At 40.8% G+C, this 16,348-nt stretch overlaps 1 protein-coding gene across 3 annotated transcripts in view; it reads left to right on the top strand.

Annotated features, from left to right (window-relative positions):
* Positions 1–16,348, top strand: part of PSPH (phosphoserine phosphatase) — a 186,839-nt gene that overhangs the window by 47,257 nt on the left and 123,234 nt on the right. For all 3 annotated transcript variants that reach the window (XM_078679392.1, XM_078679391.1, XM_078679390.1), the window contains exon 2: positions 2,331–2,444. In XM_078679392.1, the coding sequence (XP_078535518.1) occupies positions 2,331–2,444 (114 nt within the window). The remainder of the gene's footprint in view (positions 1–2,330; positions 2,445–16,348) is intronic.

The following is a 16,348-nucleotide window of genomic DNA, read 5'->3' as shown; positions in this document are numbered from 1 at the left end:
GTTTGGCAAAATAATTACATCAAATATTTGGGTATAGAGTTTGGCAGCTCCACTATAGAGACCCTCCAACACAATGAGAACCGGACACTTGAAAAAATAAACAAACAGCTAGAAAGATGGTCTCCCCGATTCATCACTTGGTGGGGCAGGATTGAGACCATCAAAATGATGATTACACCACTGGTAAATTACCTAGTCACCATGCTCCCTCTATTACTGTCCCAGGAATTCCTCAACAAATTAGACAAGGCCCTTACCAACTTTCTCTGGAAAGGAAAACAAGCTTGCATCAGCCTTCAGAAACTTAGACTGGATAAATCCATAGGTGGAGTCAATCTTCCTGACTTTAAGAGATACCAAATTGCTTTCTTGGCTAAACAAGGCACCTACTGGCTGTCCCCTCCCGCAGATTATTCACCTGTGTGGTTAGACATAGAAACTGCCCTACTGGGGGACATCCACCCCATCTCGATCATGTCAATGAGATCAAATCTCTTGCTCAAAATCCATATTCATTAACACTAAACTAGCCCTACTTAAAATTGACAAATTACTAGACACATCGATAAGAAGATCTAGATGGGAATCGATCTGGAAGAACCCTAACATCACATATAAAGGCATACAGCTGTACAACCACACTTGGATTAAATGTAGCATATTCTTCCCCCACCAACTCTACGAGGGCACCTACCCATTACCCTTTACAGCACTCCAAGCAAAATTTGGTATTGATGCTGCCGAATTTTATACATTCCTAAACATTAAAACAGCCATTACGAAAGCGGGATTATCCCCCACGCCTCCAGCCCTTCCACCGTTCTTATCCAATCTAAATAAGCTAGGCCACCAGGTCTCCAGACTATACAAATTGTTAAGCCCCCAGTCCTCCAGATTAAATGAAAAATCTACACAATTTTGGTCCTCCCTCGCATCTTTCCCCATCTCTGAGTCGGAGTGGTCAGCGACGTGGAAATCCTGTATGAGCCATAAAATAAGCCCTACGTTGTCACAAACCAAGTTCTGGCTCATGCACAAGGTCTTCTGGACGCCCGCTCGCTTATATGCCCACAAAATCAGCCCGACGCATTCTGCTGGAATTGCAAACAGGCTGAAGGAGATCTATACCATCTTGTCCTTCAATGCGACTGCGTCTCATTCTATTGGGACAAAGTATTTAACTTCATCCACAACCTGTTCAACATCAAACCCCTCAAAGAACTCCCCTACCTTGTTTTTGGCTTCGTTAAGGAACCCCAACTCCATGAACCAGACAGAGCCCTGCTAGATCTCCTACTCATGGCGGCTGTTAAGGTCGTCCTAAATAATTGGAAGGACACCAAAAAGGCAAGTTATGCTTGCTGGTTAAACTGGGTGATTAACCTCAGAGGAGCAGACAACATCACTCTCCAAACCACACCATGGCGACCCGCGCGAAGGAGAATGTGGGACGTACTAGATAACTACTTTGAAACCCATAAACCCCCATGATCTACCACCACTCCTGACTTCCAGATCGCCACGGAGTCCATAGCAATCGCACAGAACATACACGCCCCTGGGTATACTGGAATGACCAGAACCGTGGAGCTCCATTGTGGCGCTCTTCTTCTTCTCTTTCTCTTGTTCCTTCCTTCTCATCATCTTCTAAAACTCTATTCTTTCTCTCCTCTCTTCCTCTTTGATCTCCGACTCAATAAAGCTTCTTGAATATGATATGTTATCTGCAAGATCCATGGTCACATCTGAATGTAACAATAACTACCATGGTCAATCCTTCTAAGATGTGTCTGCCATAATTGTCCTTCTGACCCTACCCCTGTTCAGATGTACTCTCATCCGCACATGCAATGTATTCAAGCTGCTGTACTGAAATATTCAATAAAAATTTCTGAAATAAAAAAAAAGAATGTTTAAGATGTTTTATTATTTTAAAGAAGCAATTGTGAAAAAGTGAAGTTACCTGAAAATTGGCATCCCCAGTTCGTGCAGAGCGCTCTTTATGTAACACACAGTCCTGGAGCGTGCACTGATTCTGATAGCTGAAAAATGTATTCCACACTGCCCTGCAAAACAAGCATTAAAAATGCAATAGGTCTTGCCTCTGATTACGTTAAAGCCATTTGCTTTGCTAATGGTATTCTATAGCAAATCAAATGGCTTTAACTTAATCAAAGGCGAGACCTATTGCATTTTCAATGCTTGTTTATTACCTCGTGTATCTCTTCTCTCGCTGTGGCCCTATGTCTGGTGAGGAAGGTGACAGAGACAACAAGTCTCTTATTTGTAGTGGGAAACAATGTATACAAATCTTGGTTTTACTCTTTCAGGGGAGGTCCTTTCGATGCCAGGGCACTCTTTGCCAGACAGATGACAGCCATGCTCATAAAGTCTGAACATCTAATCCATGAAGGCTGTGCCCCCCAATGCTCACCAACGCAGAGGTAAGAAAAGGTTTGATGGTTTTCATTCATACCAGATTGGCAGAAAATCAAAAGCAGGCTCTTTGTTAGTCCTTAATATAAAGTGTGGTGCTTCGTATACTTCTACATTTCTAATACATTGCTCTGCTAATGTTTGCTAACTTCACTACAATAGCCGTGAATCTTTTATGGTCTAGTTTAGGTTCAAATAAAGACTTGTATATGATATAATTGCAGTTGTTCCCTTATATTCATTTTACCATTTGCATTGTCCGGCAAGTCTGAGGAATTATCCCTATGGTCCATCCTTGTGAAATATGCCTGTGACAGGGTTAGTAAGACCTGAGTCTAGTTTCCCTGGACCACAAATCCCGAGGCTAGCTCGACAGCTCTGAGGCGAAGGGACATCCAACTAGGGTGGGGGAATCCTTTAAGGGACGTCATGTAGATGTGTGAAAAGCAGAAAACACTACTGCAATAAATGTATTAATAAATGTACTACTCCTAATATAATAATAACGATGTGATACAAACTCAACATAACCCTACTACCTAAAGACATGCCATATTTTCCCAAGAATGACTAGTCTTGTCAGCATGCTGATACCTCGGGATCAGTTTGCTACACAAAAAGGGTCCCCCCTCCCAATCGCCACAATTCTGCTTGCTGTTAAAACACAGAATCTTGAGATGATTAAGCGGGGGAAGGAAAGTATGGGAACAGCAGGGAAGGAGATCTAGAAGCAAATAACACCATTAATGGTAATGTATCGCAAAGTTACATACATTCATCATTTTTTCTATGCAAATACCTGTAAAATAATATAACTATCATCAGTGACCTATATAGAACATGTATGTATGTAGATAGATATATCTAGACCATGGAAGTCTGTTCCAAATGTGATAAATGAACTATGCTTAAATAAAGCAACAAAAGATCAAGAATTAGAACAATATAAATGTCTTCATCTTTTTGTTCCTTTGGTAAAATATTCTGTGAACAATTCACATTGAGTGTTACCCACCATATGAAGTTCTTGCCAGGCTCCACAGAGGAGGAGAACAAAACTTCACTCTTTTTGCACCCCCTGTTAATTGGCAATAACAAAACAAACAAAGCAAATTAATTCTCCTATAGCTGAAGGCTCTTGATATTCCTCTAACAAGAGCTCATAACCATAGTTCATAGTGATCATATTTCAAAAGTTGTAAAAAGCTATTTTATTCCTCATAGCTTGATCTGTAAACCCCAGGAAAAAGTATCTTTCTTTCTCGAAACTTGTTCGCACTGTTCCAAACAAAAAAACTCAGAAACTGCACTTTATTTTCGAATTCATTACCATCCTGAACTCTCTGTTTATTCACACAGTGTGTGCCCCAAATAATTATTTCCATAAAAGAAAAAAATGAAATACAACTTGACTTTCTTTAAGAATTGTTACCATAAATGAAAGAAATGAAAACAACTTGAGTTTCTTTCAATGTAACTTCAATAAATCCAAAGGTCACCTGAAAGGGCAGTCTACCCATTATTCAATCCTTAACATGAATTAATTTTAGCTGAAAACACTGGTGCCCCAGGCTTTCTGGAGAAATACAAAATAGAAAGAAATTGAAGGTGAGCCATGGAACTCTCCCACCAAGGATTCTCCTCACTTACGAGCAAGGCAAAATTAGAACCAAAAAAGGTGCACTGGTGCCCTTACCCCACCACAGATGATTTACGAGCAGTTGCTGAGATCCATGCTGAAGAAACGAATAATCGTGCTGCGGGCCAGAAACATGATTTATAGTCCTGCTTCTCCCACTTCCTGCTGAGGCTATGGAAGCAAAGAGAAAATGTCTTCACAGCATCATGGGACATGTAGACTTCCGTGATCACATAGGATTATTTGCCATTTATATAACCAATACTCCTGACTCCTGTTTATATATTATCCGCGATGATAGAGGGAGCTTTAGTTTCATCAAAATTAGACTGCCCATGTTTACCAGTGTTCATTCTTAAGGTCCATGGCAGCGTTCAATGTTCAGAGCGTATTGGACGTGACAGTACATCCCTTCTCTGTAGAATGCTGACATAGTTTAGGCTTCATGGGATTTTTGGCATGAAACCTACTAACCAATCTTCGGGCATGGACCCCTGACGCGGGTTCCCAAGAATTGTCTTCCAGGCTATACCATTTCCAAGCAATCAAGTACCACAATTTGGTGGCCTTGAAAAATCCGCTCGTATTTGTGAGTGAAATTCTATCAGGTTGAGCTATTTTTAGCAGTTACTCGGCCTTGCTGGGTCTGGTGGCTCAGTGGACTAATGCGTTTACTGCAGGGGCCTGTGTTCGACCTCATGGTCACAGGTTCAAATCCCGGCTGGCCCACTCAGCCTTTCATCCATCTGAGGTCGATAAAATGAGTACCATTGAGTTGGGTAACAACAAAACATATGTTATTCAGCGCCAAGATGCCCGTAGTGGTGAACGTGCGCTTTACAAATACACATGTTATGTTTATGTTATGTTTTGTTGTTGGCGTGTAAACCTAAGCTGGAAGAAACAGGTGTTCTGCTCATTCAGAAAGTGAATGAGCAATTAAGACACCTTTAAATCTTGTTTTTATCTTGACATATTTGCTGACTGCTCAAGGACAGAGGGCAAATGTCAGTTTGACTTTTTACTAATTGTTGCCTATCTGTTCCTGTAAAATGTTTTCTACTTTTCTTTCACTTATTACAGTTAGTGGTTTTTGTCAAGTGAGCTGAGCAGAATTGTAAAAAGAAAAGTTGTAAAATTTCAGTTTTTTTTTCTCCAACAACATTTAAACTGCTTGTAAAAAGAATAGTACAAGTATTTCAAAATATAACAGGAATAATGAAAACTTTTTTGTAATTCAGAAGTGTGATGCAAACAAAGATTTAAATATGACAAAAGTATATCAGAATACTTACTTTGGTGATGTGCAAATGACAACTATTTCCTGGCAATTTATTTCCAAACCTTGTACACTGAATAGTTTTAAAACCACATGTCGGTGACAAATTCTGTGGCTATTTCATTGTAAAATCTTCTGATTGCAAATGACAGTGTGCTGCTACCTTATGCTTTAGTTATGTATTTATTAAAAGTGATAGTTCTTAAACATATGAGAAACATTCCTGCCTCCGCCCTGATGACATGAAGTTAATGAACTAAGAGGCAAGTCAGCGGTCATGCGTATTCTATATGTGGCTATGTTTGTTTTCTCTATAAAACTAATGTTTGTTTATTAAATGAAACAAATAGTTTTCTGTACAGCAGACGTCTGAGTGAATTAAAATACTTGCCCAGGCTCACATAATTTGAAACCAGTTTATGGGTCAAGAGCATTAAAATTAGGTCGAGTAGATTATTTAAGTCACTAGATCTACAGGTCTAGTGAAATTTTTAGGATTTTTTGATGCCTGCTGTCTTCTTGGGATCAATGTTATCCTTCACTTCATATTCAGTTTCTTGGTCTACCAATATGGGAGATGGGACTCAGGGATATATTAAGGTTTAATTAAGGACACATGAATTCTGCTTTGGTGATGCAAGTTTCACAGTACCAGGGTTGATGACCCTAAGGATCCGGTAAGGCCCAATGTACGGAGGATTGAATAAACTGTATCTCCTAAAGTGCATGTTCTTCGCAGATAGCCATGCCATGTCACCTTTCTTATAAAGGGGTGATTATCTACGATGTTAATCCGCAGCGGTCTTATAGTTTTTCTTTGCTTCTTGTACATTCCTTTGTGTAAATTTAAGATTGTTTTGAATATTCTTCATCCGATTTTGTACATCCGGTAGTTTAGGCTCTCCCATTGGATGTAACAATGGAGTGAATCTAGGCTGAAAACAATATGTACTGTAATAAGGGGATATTTTGGAAGAGCTATGTTGGGCACTGTTTGTAAGCCACCTCAGCAATCCATAACCAGTCTACCCATTCATCAGTATTTTTGTCTACATAACAACGCAGGTATTGTTTTAGAGTCTGGTTTAATCTTTCTGTATGCCCATCAGTATGGTGTTGGAAGCTTGTTGAAATGGCTGCAGGGATCTTTAAAGTAGAACACCATACCTTCCAAAACTGAGCAGTTAAATTAAGAATCTCTATCGGATTTAGGAAGACCATTTAACCTAACGATGTGCGTGAGTAGCATTAATGCTACTTGTCCTGATGAAGGAGCTTCAGAACTGGCTATAAAATGGCCTAATTTGGTCAGACTGTCCACTACCACCATAATGGATGTACATCCTGTATTCTTGGGTAAACCCACAATAAAGTCCAAGGATATATTTATTTATTTATGGGTTTTGTAGAGCACCTGAATCACCCCCAGAGGGGTATCTCTGTGCTTTAGGCAGAGCTGCTAGTGGGCTGAAGAGAAATGTTAAAACAGGGTGGTCTTAAGAAGTTTCCTGAAGCGCAGATAGTCAGGGCATTGTCTCAGGTTTCGGGAAGCTGGTTCCAGTACAGGGGACCGAGGTAGGAAAAAGATTTCCCACCTAGACTTGTTTTCCTAAGAGAAGTGATTTGCTGCCTGACCTGAGGGTCCTAGAGGGAGCATAAGACTTAAGACTTAAGCTTCCTAGAGATATAGAGAGGGCCTTTATTATGCAGAGTTTTATGGACAATACACAGACTTTGAATTTGAAGCGCTTGCGGATTGGGAGCCAATGAAGCTTGTGGAGCAGGGTAAGAGAAGGGGTTTTGAATGCAAAAATTGGCGACGAGTTGCGCAACTGTATTCTGGGCCACCTGCAACCTGCTGAGGGATGACTCATTCGCAGAGACCAGGAGAGCATTACAGTAGTTGAGACGGCTCATAACCATTGTCTGAATGAGGGTTTTTCGGGTATAGTCTGGCAGGTGGGCGGCATGCTCCTTTAATGTTAAGGCCCGATCTAGGCGAATACGCACGTTTTTGACTAGGGCTTAAGGCCCAGGAGGAGTGCCGAGGGCTGCCGACCACCAATCTGACGACCATAGAAGAGGGGCGTCTCCAAAAAGCATAATCTCCGTCTTTCCTCCGTTAAGTTGGAGAAAAATACTTTTCATCCAGTCGGCAATAGCAGTCATTCCCTCTGGAAAGGTGGATAAAGCCGACAAAATTAATTTGTTAAAGGAAAAGAGGAGCTGGGTGTCATCATTATAAGGAATGGACAGGAAGCAGCAGGACCTGAGAAGGTTGGCCAAGGGGGCAATATAGATGTTAAACAATGTAGGGCTCAAACAAGGGCGCCTTGGTCAGGGCGCCCTTGGTCAGTTCCATCGTCTTAGAGCGAAAAGGTCCTAAATTGACAGTCTGAGTGCAGGACATATATGTTCTCAGGGAACTTCAGATGTTGGTAAAGGATGTGACAACCCTTGTGGTTTCTTTCGTTCAGTCTTTTCTTGCATACAGACATCTCATTTTTTAATCATAAGCTGTATATCTTTACATACGGAGGGCCACCAAAACTGTCTTAGTACTCTTTCTGTGGGGTTTTTTCTACCCCATTATGTCCTGCAACAGTGGCGTCATGACACCCTTGTAATACTTGTTTCCTTAACTCCTCAGTAGGGATCAACAATTGTGTATCTCTTATTGGTATTCCTTCCTTCAGTTTCCAATCAACATGGGTGTTGAACCATTTTTTCTATTTTGAAGTCTTCATTGCCTGTGAAATCTTTTCTAGGAATTGTTCTGTTTGCACAGTACAGATCAATATCTAGCAATTGATAATAGCTTGTTCCTTTGGTTCATTGGGTACCTGAAAAGATTCCTGTCTTGTTAGAGCATCCACTTTCTTATTATCACTTCCAGGTCTATAAGTTAGTATGAAATGAAACTCTTCAAAGAACAGCATCCAATGCAGTTGTCTAGGTGATAGAAGACTGGCTGATCTCATTAACTGTATATTGTGATGGTCTGTATATACAGTTGTTATATGTTGTGCTCTTTGAGATAATGATGCCATTCGGAAAATGCATCATGTATTGCCAATAGTTGCTTTTCCGCAGTCGTGTAGTGCATTTCAGGCTCATTCAACTTCCTGGACATATATGCTACAGGGTGCAATTGACAGATCTTAGTATTCCGTTGCGAAAGCACCGCCCCAATGACCCCTTCTGAGGCATCTGCCTCCACAATATATGGTCTTTCTGGATCTGGATGACCCAAAATTGGAGCTGAAGTAAAGGCTTGTTTGAGTTGACAAAAAGCTTGCTCAGCTTTCTTCGTCCACTCAAACGGTTTCTTCTTCCTTAATCGTTTTGTTATGGGAGACACGACCTTAGAAAACGGATTAATAAATCTTTGAAAGACGTTTGCGAACCGCAAGAAACATTGGATATCATGAACGTAAGCAGGTACCGCCCTCCCCTGTACAGCTTGTATGTTGCATTCAGCCATTTCTTGGGCTTGTGAGGATAACGTAACACCCAGAAACTCGACTCTTGATGCGTGAAACTCACATTTACTGAGTTTACAGAAGAGATGGTTCACCCGAAGGGCCGTCAACACAGTTCTACCATGGTGAGTGTGTATGGTTACGGTAGGGGAATAAATCAAAATGTCATTGATGTATACTATTGCAAAAACATCCAAATATTCCCTTAGAATATCGTTTAACCTCATCGCTGCTTGAGAGTTTCCCCTGCTGTGCTGGACAGCAATAAAAACGGGTGTGGTCATGACGAGCTCAGCTCGTCATAAGCACACAAGCACTGTGCTGCATGACGAGCTGAGCTAGTCATGAGCATGGAAGGGGTTAAGAAATATTGAAAGGCTGCGGGAGCATTACACAATCCAAACTGCATTACCGTATAATCAAACAAGTTGTATTGAGTACGAAATGCCGTCTTCCACTCGTCACCCTTTCTCATTCTTACCAGATGGTAAGCTTCTTTTTAGTCCAACTTCATTTATATCAGTGCCTTCTTTATAGGATCCAATAAAACCGGAATCAAGGGGAGTGGATAACGTTTTTTTACAGTCACCTTGTTTAGTGCCTGAAAGTCTACGCACTTTCTTAATTCGCCGTTTGCTTATGGGATGAAAAATAAAGGCAAGGATACAGGTGACTTTGAAGGACGAATGAAACCGTTAGCCTGATAGTTCTCTAAGTGATGTTTCAAATGTTAATTTTCTGGTTCCGACAAAGCGTAAATTCTACCACATGGTATCACTGCCCCTGGAATTAGGTCTATCTGTCAGTCATATGGCCTGTGTGGGAGTAAGGTTTCTGCTTGTTGATCATTGAAAACATCTTGGAACTCTACATACTGATCGGGAAGAGTGCTATCTTGTTCAGCTACTGTTGCTATGGTATGTCCCTTAGCTAGAGCCTGTGCATTCTGTATTGAAGATGTTAGACAATATTGCTTGCAAAAAGAAGAGTTGAAATTAATGGTTTTACATTCCCAATCTATGGCAGGGTTATGTTTTTTTTAACCATGGTAACCCAAGAATTACACCATATTGTGGAATCTTAATGATATCAAAATACAACATCTCAGAGTGGCCTTCCTGACTTCTGACTCATTTCTTTAGTCCGAAAACTGAAGGGTTCTGACTCCAAATCTCTCCCATCCACTGCCAACACTACCCTGGGTACCTCCAATCAAAAGAAGGTGTAACTCGTCTACTAATGTTTGGTATATGAAAATACCAGTAGCCCCTGAATCCAATAAGGCTTTTACTGAATTCTGGGGGCCCCCACAATAGGGGACGAATTGGAACTAAAACCGCTGAGGTTTTGGCACAGGCTCTGGTCCACTGGTGAACTTGCACATTACAGGGAAGACCTTAAGCATGTTATGAAGCTCAACCAGCGTGATAGAATCCCGTGGTTGACCTTTATTAAGAGAGAACTACATCGCCTGGGACTCCCCGAGTTATGGGAGGACCCTGAAAGAGGCTGTCAAAGGGTCCCTCGTAAAAGGCTGGTGGAAATATTCAAGGAGAAAAGTCTAGTCTCTCTGGTGTGTGCACCTAATAACGGCACCCTGACCGAACATTTCCTGGATTCCAAAAATTCTTATCATTTTGAAGGTTTTATGGACATCATATTTCCCATTTCAGCAAGGAAATTGTTCATTCAATGGAGGCTAGGCACCCTGCCCTTGAAAACTTTTACCTGCAAATGGACAACGCGGGATGAAAAAACCTGTCCTGGGTGCAATAGCCATGATGAGGAAGAATTTCACGTTCTGTTCTTTTGCCCGGCCTACACCAGACCGAGGAAATACTGGCTAGTGCCTCTGTGTAGGAACTTGGGCACAAGAAATTACTTACATTCATACAGAATACTGAAGACAAGTACCCTGCCCCATATTGTCTTTGCAGTTGCTAAGTTTATAATGGCCATGTGGCAGATAAGGGGGAAAATACTAAAAGACTGAACACTGATATGAATAGTAATGAAATTGTACTCGTGTCTAGACTCTTTAGGGAAATGAACTACCTATGGAACGCACCATGTCATGTTTTGATTGTATGTGGATGTCTTTTAAATGTTTTAATGTTTTTAATGAATCTTTTATGGTCTCAATGGCCGAAAGAAATAATTTTTGGATTGGATTGGATTGGAATGTTTTATGTTGTCTACCTGCAGTTGTAGGTTCACATAGAAGTGTTCTTTTAGTGAACTTTTACGGCCAATAATGATAAGACAACAAATAAGGACCTGTAGTAATAAAATGTTTGGGAGGCTCAACAGTACAATTGGAATGCAAAGCAATACAGTTTTTGACTCTAGCTGCTAACGAACTAGAAAAGAGAGACAGAGAATATGAATCGGCTAAGCACACAAAGTGACAAATTGTAGTTAATTAGCCAGTAGCTCATATAAGAACAATGTAGTCAGATTGCCTGTCTCACTATTACAAGACCGAAGTAACCAGTTGTACCCTGTTTTTAGAGAAAAATTTTTTATCATATATTTTAACGAGAACTCACTAATTAATTTGTATCTTGGTTATGGATTTTATGTGTTTTAGCGGAAAGCCGCTCTTTTATGATTTAAACCAAATCAAATAAAAGTAATTTTTTTTTTTTACTCCTCCATCCCATTCAATGAAGGAATTTCAACATATCCCAAGTTGTGCCCTTCATTCATCCTGAGGCTCTCTAGATTTGATACCTTTCTAATTACTGCTGCTTCCTTCATGGATCCCCCTACTTTACTCTTTGGCTTGTATAAACAATCCCTGACAAAATGTCCTTTTTTCCCCATTACAAACATAAACCCAACTTTTTTCTATGTTCTCTTTCTTCTTGAGTTAAAGAAGCTCTGATTGTTCCTATTTCCATAGGTTTGGAGGTTGTTCCTGAATCCCCAAAAGCAGTTTGATACCTCTCGACTCGCAGAGGAGGTCGTTGCTATCTTCATTTGCCCCCTTTAAGCTCACTCAACTGATAATCTAAGTGTAAGGTCAAGTTGATAAGATCCCCACAAGTCTTTGGCTGAGGATCTATCTGGGCCAACACATCTTTTAACTCTTCCCAAACCCCCTGATAGAATAAGGCTGCTTGTTTGACTTCAGGTCAATTATTTTCTCCTACTAATCTTTGTAACGAGTTTGGATATACCACATGATCCTTATTGCTCTGTTTGAGCTCTAATAACTCTATCCGCTGAGAAGGTATAAGCTCAACGATCAAACACCTTATCCAATTACTCTCTAAACTCCTCCCAGTCATAAAGCAAAGGTTCATCTCTCCTGACTAATGGCAGTGCCCATTTAGCAGTGTTTCCTGCCAAATAAGAAATCTTGAAAGCCACTCCTGCTGGATTGGTGAGAAACGCCTTAGGACGACATGTGAAATGCAGTAAAAGCTGAGTAAGAAACACCTGCACTTAATTTGCTTCTCCCTTCAAGTGTTCTGGAGCTGCTACGGGAACTGGAGAGGGCATTTCCACTGTTATAGGAGTAGATGATGCGGGATTACGTGTGACCCAAGAATACCCCCCGTTGGCTCTATCGTCAGTAACATCAAATGGATTCCTTTGCATCCTTTCTACTTTCTCCTGTTTTTCGCAGTCTCAGCACGAGAGGCTGCTACTTCTGTTTGAACAAGTGCTAATGCCACTACCACATATTCTAGGGTTGCCATTTTTTGTGCTTCAACCCGACCAAGTAGTATAAGAAAAAACGTGGGCAGATTATTCTGTCAGCCTACTGATACCTCGTGATCGGTTCGCTACATAAAAAGGGTCCACCTCCCAATCACCTCAATTCTGCTTGCTGTTAGAATACAGAATCTTGATATGATTAAGCGGGGTGGAAAGTATGGGAACAGCAGGGAAGGAGATCTAGAAACAAATAACATAATTAATGATAGTTTATCTCAGAGTTACATATATTCATCATTTCTCCCTATGCAAATACCCGTAAAATAATAGAATTAATTGGTGACATCCGTAGAACATATATGTGTAGATAGATATATCTTGCACATGACAGTCTGATCCAAATAAGATATATGAACTATGATTGTACTGTGAAAACAAAAAGAATTAGAATATGATTTTCTTCTTCATTTTGTTCCTTAGTAGGATATTCTGTGAACAATTCAGATTGACTGTTACCCACCATAAGAAAGCTCTTGTCAGGCTTCACAGGGGAGGTGGCATGAACAAGGTGAGTTAGGAATAATTTTAGACCCTAACCATCCTGACATGGTGTTATCGAAGCGGAGAACGTGGGAATCCTGTAGTGTATCCATGCCAACTTCTTCGTTCCTGCGTGGAACTCGGTAACACCCACGAGCCCCCGTTCTACATTCCACATACCCAACAAAAACCTCACTCTATTGGCACCCCCTGTCAATTGGCAATAACAAAACAAACACAGCAAATTAATTCTCCAATAGCTGAAGGATCTTGATATTCCTCTTACAAGAGCTCATAACCATACTTCATAGTGATTGTATTTCCACAGTTGTAAAAATGGTGTTTATTCATCATAGCTTTATCTGTAAACCTCAAGACACGTATCTTTCTCAAAACGTGGTCGTACTGTTCCAAACAAAACACAGCCTCAGAAGTGGCACTTTATTTTGATTTAATTACTGTCCTAAACTCTGTTTGTTCTCACAGTGTGAGCCCCAAAGAATTATTTCCATAAAAGAAAAAAGTTAAATACAACTTGAGTTTCTTTAAGAATTGTTTCCAGAAATGAAAACAATTTGAGTTTTTCAATTTGAGTCCAATAAATCCAAAGGTCACCTGAAAGGGCAGACTACGCCTTAATCAATCCTTAACATGAATTAATTTCAGCTGAAAACACTGCTGTCTCTCTAAGGCTTTGAGAAATACAGAATAGAAAGAAATTGAAGGGGAGCCATTGACCTCTCCCACCAAGATTTCCCCTCAATTACGAGCAAGGCAAAAGTAGAACCAAAAAAGGTGCAAAGGCCCCCTTATCCCACCACAGATGATTTACGAGCAGTTGCTGAGATCCATGCTGAAGAAAGGAATAATCTGCAATGCTTGCGGCTGGAGCATGATTTATAGTCCTGTTTCTCCCACTTCCTGCTAAGGATATAGAAGCACAAACGAAACGTCTGCACAGCAACATGGGACATGTAGTCTTCCATGATCACATAGGATTATTTGCCATTTATATAATCAATACTCCTGACTCCTGTTTATATATTAACCATGATGATAGGGGGAGCTTTTGTTTCATCAGTTAGCCTGCCCTTGTTTACCGGTGTTTTTTCTTAAAGGTTCATGGCAGTGTTCAATGTTTAGAGCATGTTGGATGTCACAAGTCTTCACTGGCGAGGTCTCCTGTTTTTTTATCCGCACAACCCAGACCTCGATGCGAATGGTCTCTCTAGTAAACCTTTGCCAATGTTTCCAAAGCATTTAATCAGCAATTGTTAAGTTGTTGCTGTCAGCCTCTCAGACGCAAAGGGTGAGTGCTGGTCTAGGGTGGGGCTGCAAAGGATGACAAAAGGATAGTTACCCGTAGCATGGAATCTGCTTAAGAGTCATATACTTGGAATATTTCACTCTTCTTCTGGGTTCTCCACTATGGCATGGAAATGATACAGGTATTAATATTTCCAACAGATTCAGCTGAGTAGGGAAATGCCCACATATGTGGAACAGTAGTTTTTCAGTAAGGGTATTCCCCTCAAATTTAAGTACTCAGAATATTTTCACACCCCCAAGAAAGTTTTGCAATGAATACAATAAAGTTATCAATACAATATTTACAATAATCCCTATTCGGTCATAACCAGGAGTGTATTTCTTTCTACAGGTGTGCATGCTGTCTCCAAAAGCCTCCACACCAAACCCAAAAACCCTTCATAAAAACTAACTTTGACTTAAAACTTTCAACTCTCCTTTTTCTTTCAAATGACTCTCTCCTTCCTTTCCATCCTCTGCATGCCTCTGCTCTATAAGTAAAGCCTACTCTAAATAACATGCATGTTTGCCTAAACCCTTACTATTGTGTCAATGCAAAATGCTCACACCTCATTTCAAAGATCACAGCCTCTCTTAAAAGTTAATCCCTGTTTCCTAAAAATACCTAATCTTCTGTCGCTCACCTGGTAATACCGTCAGCCAATGCATGAAATCCCCATACCCGCCCTCCCACTAAAGATCATACATAATTCCTAATGTGATCTACCTCCAAGAAACTGGAGTAAAGGCATGAAATGGGTCCTATATAGCACAAGACTAACCCCAATAACCAATAATAACTACCAACAAAAAACCCAAAAACACATCCTGGGACCTGGAGGAGCATGCTGCCCAGCGTAAAAGCAGAACAATGCCTCATCAGGAGTAGTAAGAGCTACATAATGCAATTACAATACAATATGTAACCACAATAAAACTAATAACATAACACTCTGCAGTCACTGCTAATGCCTGAAACTCTTACACTTACATAACACAAAACTGCTAATGTTCATATCCATCACCCAGTACTATACAGGTCAACAGCAATAAACCACCCGTCACCAATTGAACAGGCACAGAATAACTGAGTAGATCTGCCACATAACGCTGCCCAACAGGGGACTCTGATATAGTCCAACATTCAAGTCCCGACTAGCAGCGTACTACAGCCACTACTTGGCATCTCACAGTCACAGTTTGGATGATAGTAACAAAGTACATCCTACCAGATCTCTCCACAACTCTCCCTTTCACCTACACAAGACCAAACACGTAAAACAAAATATCTCAGAATGGACAACCCAGTACAGTAACCAGCTAAGTGGACACTGAACATAGGAAATACCAAAAAGGGACCTACAGAGCTGCCCAAAGCTGCCAGCTTACTGAAAATCATAAACTGCGTTCCCTTCTTTCACACTTCCACATCCATCACACTGCTAAGCGCAGCGTACCATAACACGATAACTGCATCTCGGTGGTCCACACGCACAACTTGGAAACACTTCCTACACAGGATCAACACAAAGACAACACACTTTCAAATAAAAACCATACACAGCGTAGCATGCTACCCATTTAGGCAATCACTTTAGTGCCCCACATAGGGGTGGTAATCACTACATAAATGTTGAGGTACAGTGCAATCCAATATTCTGAGTACCATTCGCTAGTGAAAGTACCTGTGGTGCCAGATAATGCTGACCTGTGCAAGTGAATTAAATGCATGCTCTTCCTTTATTGGTGCTCTGGAGCAGTGCTAGATTTGAGCCGGGGGTTACCGGTGCTCGGCACCGGAACTTGATTGCCAAAACTGGTGCTTGTGACAGTCTGGCTAGTTTAAAGAAGACCACAACTGCAGTTAATTATTCATTCATAATACATTAAAAATGACTTGTTACCTGCTGCCCAAGCCGTTCTTATAGCTTTGGGGACCTTTGATCATCCGAATCGTCACACTTGTAAGAGTGTGACGGTTAGTAGTTGTGCTGTTAC

The sequence above is a fragment of the Lissotriton helveticus genome, chromosome 3_1 (assembly GCF_964261635.1).
Source record: "Lissotriton helveticus chromosome 3_1, aLisHel1.1, whole genome shotgun sequence".
Taxonomy (NCBI): Eukaryota; Metazoa; Chordata; class Amphibia; order Caudata; family Salamandridae; genus Lissotriton; species Lissotriton helveticus.
This window is presented reverse-complemented; position numbering and strand designations above follow the sequence as displayed.